Genomic DNA, 9086 nt, shown 5'->3' with positions numbered 1-9086 from the left:
TTTTTAGTTGCCTAACCAGTCAGGTTGTAGGCAAGAGGGGTGAGGATGTTCCTCGATTTGACGTTTGTTCCTAAAAAATGTGAATCGGAACGTGATTGGGCACAACACTGCGTAGCCACATGGTATAAAAAGACAAGGTATGATCATTAGAGCCGCCATCTTACAAAATGGGGTAATAAGGTTTTGACGTTTGGCATTTGGCAAAGTCAAAAGCAACAACAACTTCCAAGACAAATTTGTTTACAACAACAATTTCAATGGGCTGGGCTGGGCTGGGCTGTCAAAACCTTAAGTAGCCATAAGTTTTGACAGTTCTCGATACTGAGTTTTTTCTAATGATCATAATTTCTCTTTTTATACCATGGTGTAGCCAGGCCCCAATGTTGTGCCCAATCACGTTCCAATTTACATTTTCTAGGAACAAAATTCAAAAAGAGGAAAATCCTTATCCCTCTTGCATACAACCTGAAGCCTGGTACGCTGTTCGCGCTAAATTTTAGCCGAGATAAAATTCCCATACAAGTTATCGATAATTTGTATGGGATCCATTTTATCTCGGCTAAAAATTTTCGATAATTTGTATGGGAGCTAAAATTTAGCGCGAGCAGCGTACCAGGCTTGACTGGTTAAAGCCGTGTGCGAATTGCTTTAAAATGTTGGTTAAAATTTGACGTTTTGTTAAATTTTGACACTAGCGTGGTGAATAGAATGGGTTTAAATTTATCCAGGCTTTAAGCCTGGTACGCTGTTCGAGCTAAATTTTAGCCAAGATAAAATTCCCATACAAGTTATCGATAATTTGTATGGGATCCATTTTAACTCAGCTAAAATTTTTCGATAATTTGTATGGGAGCTAAAATTTAGCGCGAGCAGCGTACCAGGCTTAATTTTTCAAAAAAACTTTGGTAATTTTATATACATATCTGTTCAACAATCTTATCAGGATCCATTTAAGACTTTTATCTGAAAAGTGCATTGCGTATATCTCGAGATATTAACATTTCAATGCAACCATGTCAAACAAATTTTTGATTATTTTTTTCTATGAGAGTTTTTTTCAAACCTCGCTTTTTTTTGTTAATATTTTCAGATATTTCTGTATGAACACAACAATTAAACTACCTTGGCACTACTGTTTTTATCGAGAGAAAGTAAAATCTGGATAATTAGCTGTGTTTTTTTGTTTATCTATATAGATTTTGTGCAAAAAAACGACATCGAGATTTTTGAAATCCATGCAAACATTTGGCACCACTGTACATATGCTTTGGCAGCTGTCTGTCAAAAATGTTGCTTTTGTTTTTTTATTTTTTAACTCCGAAGTGGAAAGGCCATTTCATCCATGTTGGATGCAAACAAAAATTTTCATATGGCCATGGCATCCATGCTGGATTCAAAAAAAATTTTTTCACAAAACAACCAAAAATTATCTGTATATTCTTAGCTACATTTTAAGACCATGACCATTAACATTAGTTGCGTCGTTCTTGTGTTATAAGCGTTTTAAGGTAGCCATATTGAATTTTTTGTCGATTTTTAAAAAATCTAATGTAAAAACTTTTTTATTTTTATTTCTAATTTTTCGAAAAAACTTTGGTAATTTTATATACATATCTGTTCAACAATCTTATAAGGATCCATTTAAGACTTTTATCTGAAAAGTGCATTGCGTATATCTCGAGATATTAACATTTCAATGCAACCATGTCAAACAAATTTTTGATTATTTTTTTCTATGAGAGTTTTTTCCAAACCTCGTTTTCTCCGCTTTTTTTTTTTTTTGTTAATATTTTCAGATATTTCTGTATGAACACAACAATTAAACTACCTTGGCACTACTGTTTTTATCGAGAGAAAGTAAAATCTGGATAATTATCTGGATTTTTCAAAAATCTATACAGATAAAGTTTTTGTTGTTTTTAAAGCCTGGTACGCTGCTCGAGCTAAATTTTAGCTCAGATAAAATTCCTATACAAGTTATCGATAACTTGTATGGGATCCATTTTATCTCGGCTAAAAATTTTCGATAATTTGTATGGGAGCTAAAATTTAGCGCGAGCAGCGTACCAGGCTTGAAGCCTGGTACGCTGCTCGCGCTAAATTTTAGCTGAGATAAAATTCCCATACAAGTTATCGATAACTTGTATGGGATCCATTCTCGGCTAAAAATTTTCGATAATTTGTATGGGAGCTAAAATTTAGCGCGAGCAGCGTACCAGGCTTAGTACTGGTACGCTGCTCGCGCTAAATTTTAGCTCCCATATAAATTATCGAAAATTTTTAGCCGAGCTAAAATGGATCCCATACAAATTATCGATAACTTGTATGGGAATTTTATCTCGGCTAAAATTTAGCTCGAGCAGCGTACCAGGCTTTAACACGTAAATTGTTTTGATTTCAAAAATCTCGATGTAGTTTTTTTGCACAAAATCTATATAGATAAACAAAAAAACACACCTATTAGCTGTGTTTTTTTGTTTATCTATATAGATTTTGTGCAAAAAAACGACATCGAGATTTTTGAAATCCATGCAAACATTTGGCACCACTGTACATATACTTTGGCAGCTGTCTGTCAAAAATGTTGCTTTTGTAATAATAAATTTTGTTTTTGAGACACCCTCTATTTTTTTGATTAAAATCGATAACGTTTTGCCAAGCCACAACTTCTCAAACCTACTTATTTGTTCATCTTCAGCACATCTCTAGCGCACGCACATCACAAATCAGCTGACAGACAAAATTACAACAGAAATTTGTTTTTTTTTTGCACACTCAAGTGGTTGAAAATAGATTTTATTTTGCCGAAAATCCAATTAAAAAAAATTTAATAAAAGAAAAATCTTAAACTAAAAACCCTCCATAACTTCCAGTAATTAATCAACAATAAAAATAAAAATGCAAAAATATGAAAAGTTAGAAAAAATCGGTGAAGGCACCTACGGAACAGTCTTCAAAGGACGAAATCGTGAAACTATGGAAATTGTCGCTCTGAAGCGAGTTCGATTAGATGAAGACGACGAAGGTGTTCCAAGTTCAGCTTTGCGTGAAATTTGTCTCCTTAAAGTTGAGAATTAATTTGTATAAAAATCTTCATCATTTTAATGAGATTCTTTTTTGGTAGGAATTAAAGCACAAAAATATTGTCCGTCTTTACGATGTCCTCCATTCTGACAGAAAATTAACTCTAGTCTTCGAGCATTGCGACCAGGATCTGAAGAAATACTTTGATAGTTTGAATGGAGACATCGACATGTCAGTTTGTCGGAGTTTTATGTTACAACTGTTGCGTGGTTTGGCATTCTGTCATAGCCACAATGTCCTGCATCGTGATTTGAAGCCACAGAATTTATTAATCAATAAAAATGGCGAACTTAAATTGGCTGATTTTGGTAAGAATTTTCAATATAATGAATTTAATCCTTGACTTTTTATCAGAAAACGAGAAAAATCGATAATTTAGTGAAGATAAAAATGAATGCTCAAAGTAAAGTAGCAAAGTGTGGACAATGGTAAAGCTTTTCATGGGATAAAGTTGGGCACGTCATCCCATGAAGGAGCAAGGGCTAGTGGCTAACAATTCTCAACCATTTTTGTGTGAGTGTATGTAATTAATTTGCAGAAATGGAAGGGACCTAGGACCTGGCCAACAATTTTCAACTTTTTAAAATTTTCCAGAAAGCAGAAAGATTTAGAGCCATTTTCTTCACTACAAGTTGAACTCAACTTGAGGATTTTTATTCTCAACTTGTGATTTTGTTTTTCTTCACTAAAAGTTGACAGTTTCAACTTTCGTTTCTCAACTCTCGAGTTGATCAACTTCTGGTTTTCTCAACTTCCGAAATTAGTAGAAGTTGAGAGAGCAAACTTGAGATTTTTTATGAAATGTCATGTTTTTTCTTTCAATTTTTTGTTTCAAACGTTTTTTTATGCTGAATATCGCGATAAAAACAAAAAAAAAATATTTTGTATGCCTGAAAAATAATACATGAAATGGCTCTTAGGAATTTTTTTTAAAGAAAAATTTACACATTACGTACATTATGCAATGCACGTATCAAAGGGTTTACTTCCACGTTCATTTAAATCGCTCATTGATGCACTTTAAATCAAATTTATGAAAACATATTTTTCTAAGGCAAACAGTTATGATAAGATAAAAAACTATGACACACCTTTTCCACCGATTTCCTTTAACATTATTTCAAAATTATTGAGAGGCACACACACAAAGCACAAACTTACACAAAAAGAGAGATATGTTTAAAATTAATTTATAGCAAAAAAAAACAAAGAAAAATGCATTCTAAACAACGATATAATTTTATTTCTAATTTAAAAACGAATTTTACTTTTTGAACTAACAAAAAATGCACAACTTCGTTTTAAATGACATACACGATTGCTTTTCATATTTAAAACTGACAGATTTCTATTAACTGTCACAAATATCCCAGGGATATTTTTCAAACTTGATGTTGGCCAACTTCTGTTTTTAAAACTCGAGAGTTGAGAAAAAAATAGTGAAGAAAACAAATTCTCAACTTGTGTCTCAACTTTCGAGTTGATGTCAACTCTCAAGTTCGCCAACGCTCGAGTTTGCTTCAAGTTGAGTAATAGTGAAGAAAATCGGCCTTATACAGCTATAGACAAAGAAATAGCACACTTTTTATTTTTCTTACAAAAATTGGATTTATTTGGGACCTATTAACTTATATATTATAATTTTTATATCAGGACATGCATTAGCTTATGGGAATTCATAAAATTAACAATTATAATTTATTTTATTTCAATTCAATTTTAAAAAATTATAATTTGTAGAGAATATCCTTTTTTCTTGTGGACAAAGAAATAGCACACATTCCGAAAATCATTAAAATAATCATTTCTAAGCAAAAATTCTTACCATTTCCAATAAATTAAATACTACTAAGTTAGTAACTTGTTAGTAGACCACAGTTTTCGAAGTTCCTTCGCACCTCTTTGTTAAACTTTCAACTAATGTTTGGTATCCACTTTGTGGAGTACGGTACCACGCTTCTTTGATTCTGGCCCAAAGATCTTTTGAATTTTTCAATTTTCTTTTCCCACGCTTAACCTTGACATCAATTTATAAATTTTCTATGGGGTTAAGATTGTGAATTTGAGATGGCTAGGTGCAAACATCGATTTTTTCGTCCGAAAACCTATCTTGTACTATTTCTGATGCATTTTTGGGTCATTGTAATGTATGAATATCTAATTAACTGGCGAGAAATATGGTTCCTCGGTATTCTAATGTAATATTAAGACAAAAGAATTTATCAATTCTGCCATCCACCTAACCAATGGATCCTTACCATGCCAGGAAAATGCGCCCCAGACCATCAAATCCTATCCTCATAGTTTCATCGTCTTGAGATAATATTTTGGCTTGTCCTTTTAACATTTTAGGCGATGGACAAATGTTTTGTCATCGGTTCCAATGCGGTTAACCTTTATTTCATCACTCCAAAAGACTCTCATTCAAAACTGCATGTTTTTATTCAGATGTTTTTAAGCTAATGTAAGGTGATCTTTCATGTGTCTTTTTATATCATTGGATTTTTCTTGCTTACCTGTCTGTACAACTCAGCATCATTAAGTATCCTTCTTAAAAGTCTGCTTGACACTTTTTTCGCCGAATTCTATATTTAGATGACTTAAAAGGCCCACAGGCTCTATCCACTCGTATAGAAGTTTTGCGGGGAAAAAGTTAACGCAATTTAATTTCAGAGTTTAAATTTCTATTTGCTCTTTCTAAATAAATGGCTTTATCCATCATTTATTCGAAAAATTTAGAGTTTAAGCTAATTGAAAAGGATTTTTCCCTTGACTATGAAGATCAAAGTAATTCTCCCTTTTTCGCAGTTTAATAATTTTTTCTGCCTATTTTTTTCAAAAATACTTGTTAATTAAATAGTAGCAATAAAATAAATGCATTTTCGTCTACAAGTTTTGAACGCGGAATAAAAACTTAACGGTTAAACAAATGTGTGCTATTTCTTTGTCCACTAGCAAAAGAGACAAAAAAAGCATTATATTGCTAGTGCAAATAAATATAGAAAATAAATGTACTTTTAAGATATTTTTGTCTCCATCACTTTATTTCGACAATATACCAAAAGAAAAAAAATTATAAAAAGCATTCCTAATATCTAAAATTCGATTCGCATGATTTTTCTCAATAGTGTGATATTTCTCTGTCCATGGTTGTATCTAATTTTATAGATTTGGGTTCAGTAAACTCAAAAATCATATTGGTTTCTTTCTAGCAGCTCTAGTTTTTGAAATATTTAATTTTTCATATTTGGGAAATATTCATACAAATTTTTCAGTTTTCGTTATTTTGAGCGTTTATTCGAATTTTCAAGAAAAATTTATATTAAAATCAATGTATAAAGGGTTAGTAAACCTAAAAATCACAGTAATTTCGTACTTATTTTAAAGTTATGCTCAATTTAAATGTTTGTTAAGATTTTCCAGAAAATTTTTTGTCGAACCTATTGCATTTGGGCTTGCTAAGCTTAAAAATCACACTAGTTGCTTTCTAGGAGCTCTAGTTTTTTTTAGATATTTTCATTTTACACATTTTGGGGTGATTTCATACTATTTTTATTAGATTTTATTATTACAAGCGTTTTTAAAGTTCAGCAGGAAAAATTTATTTTGAATGTATTGTATTTTGGATCAGTAAGTAAAATAAAAATACAAAAAATTTTTTTACATACAAAAAAATTTAACAAAAAAAAATTTGTATGCATTTCTATGCCTTTTCATGTATGAATAACTCAAGAACTAGAGCTGCTAGAAAAAAACTAATGTTGTTTTCGGAATCCGCACCCTTAATTTAGTAGGAAATGATAAACAACACTTTGCAAAATTTGTATGCGTTGGCCAGTGCAATATTAGTAAAAAAAAAACCCCAAAGAGATGGTTTAAAAGAACAAAACAAACAAGCAAAGCAGAAACATGGTGGAATGATGAAGCTAAAGCAGTTATAAGTATAAAGAAAATGGTATTCAAAATTGGTCTTTTCTCATCATACAGATGAAAAGTTACGCCTCGAAGTAGAATATAGATCCAAGAAAGAAGAGAAGAAGAAGAGCGCCTAAATTCAACAAAAGAATAAAAAAAAGACTTGTACTGGGAGCTGGATAAAAATGTCTACCCCGACTGCTAGTGCTGCGACGACGAAAAACGAATAAAAGGGCAACTATCTTCAAAATAGCCGCTCAAAAAGAAGAAATGCTTAGGAGATTTGTTTCCAAAAGTTTATTTAAAATACTCAAGGCCAACTTTTCGTGAAAACATCAAAATGTACAGGTGGTGATAGTTTTGTTATTCACACTTTTGTTATTCACCTAGCATAAGTAATATAAGCGAAGTATGCGACATTTTGTTTTTGTCTTTCTCTACTTTGACGAAAAACCGTCGTGTCCTATGTTGGCATTGTTTTCCAGTGAACTTTATGAAACTGCTTGGATGAATTTAGTATTCCTCGTTTTGAGAAAATATAGCTGGAATTTCAAGTGTTAATAGATCTGTATCGAACCGACATGCAATACAAAAGAATGTAAACGTATTTGTATTTGTATCTGTATCTGTATTAAATAATGTCTACCATGTTTGTTTGTGATAATATTAGTAAATCTACCTTTTCTTACTTCTATATAATTCAGTTCAGTTCAGTTCTCTCTATAGCCCGGTACCGACTAGACGTATTAAGCATGTCGGTCGAGTTTTTATAATTAAATAAAAAGTTGTATAAAGTTAATAGCGTACAGAGTACAGAAATATAATAATATAAGAATATAGAATATATATAATGTGATTTAACGTACAGAATATAGAATTTATAATGCGAAGTAATTAAGAAACGTACAGAGTACAAAATCCTTATGTAACGGTATTTATTATAAATAAAATTATTGCTATAGTCGGGTTTTTTCCATCTTGGTTTCCCGACTCTAAAAGTGTTTGTTTTCTTATTTCGATATTTATGGAAATTTACAATCCGAAATTATACAAGATCCAAAGTTTTCTTTGATTGAAGTTGAATATCTGCCCTGCTAAATTACAAATAAAGTTAAATGTGTATTATATAGCACTTTAATGCCAAGATGCTTATGGTTTCTTTCTTAAATTAATTCTCATTACTTTTTTCTTTTGTATTTTTTAATAACTTTAAGGTCTTGCGCGAGCTTTTGGTATTCCAGTAAAATGTTACTCAGCCGAGGTTGTGACTTTGTGGTATCGTCCACCAGATGTTCTATTCGGAGCAAAGCTCTACACCACCAGCATTGATATGTGGTCAGCGGGTTGTATATTTGCTGAGCTTGCCGATGCTGGACGTCCACTCTTCCCAGGTTCGGATGTTCTTGATCAATTGTTGCGTATATTCCGAGTGTTGGGTACACCAACAGAAGAATCTTGGCCAGGAGTTACGCATCTATCCGATTACGTATCGCTGCCATGTGAGTATAAAATAAAATTCTTTTAGATCAAAATTAAAAATTTACATTTTTTTCTTTCAGCATTTCCTCCAATAACTTCATGGAGTCAAATTGTTCCCCGACTGAATTCCAAAGGACGTGATCTGCTGCAAAAACTACTCATTTGTCGTCCCAATCAGAGAATAAGTGCCGAACAGGCGATGCAGCATCCATATTTTACAGAAAGTTCAACTAGTCACTCTTAACTTAACGCTTTGATACCTTCTTCTGTAATTGGAGTTTTTAAGAGGATTTCGTTTAAGAGACCAACTTATACAAAATTTTTAGAAAAACATCAATTTTATGAAATTCAAATTGACGAGATCGATGATGAAGAATGCGCCATGATGCAGTAGAGTTACTCTGTAGTTTAATGATATTATTTTAGGAGCTGGATGATATTTCTAAGTCAAAAAAGAAGATCTAAAAAGCTACTCGATTTGAGTAGGTGGAGAATTTTTTAAATTTTTTGTTTAATTTAATTTTTATTTGTTTGGCGTTTTTGTGTGTCGTAACCATATTTTCCGGATGAGTGAAGTTTGCCAAATGCAATATTTTTATTATTAAAAA

At 31.9% G+C, this 9086-nt stretch overlaps 1 protein-coding gene across 1 annotated transcript; it reads left to right on the top strand.

Moving 5' to 3' along the window:
* Positions 1-2725: 2725 nt before the first annotated feature.
* LOC129906207 (cyclin-dependent kinase 5 homolog) lies at positions 2726-8746 on the top strand. The gene is made up of 4 exons (XM_055981881.1): positions 2726-3066; positions 3125-3392; positions 8214-8498; positions 8559-8746. The coding sequence occupies exons 1-4, from the start codon at positions 2899-2901 to the stop codon at positions 8720-8722; spliced, it is 885 nt and encodes a 294-aa protein (XP_055837856.1). The 5' UTR covers positions 2726-2898; the 3' UTR covers positions 8723-8746.
* Positions 8747-9086: the final 340 nt, after the last annotated feature.

This window comes from Episyrphus balteatus, chromosome 1 (assembly GCF_945859705.1).
Source record: "Episyrphus balteatus chromosome 1, idEpiBalt1.1, whole genome shotgun sequence".
Lineage (NCBI taxonomy): Eukaryota > Metazoa > Arthropoda > Insecta > Diptera > Syrphidae > Episyrphus > Episyrphus balteatus.
The sequence above is the reverse complement of the archived record's forward strand: the minus strand, read 5'-3'. Positions and strand labels throughout refer to the sequence as shown.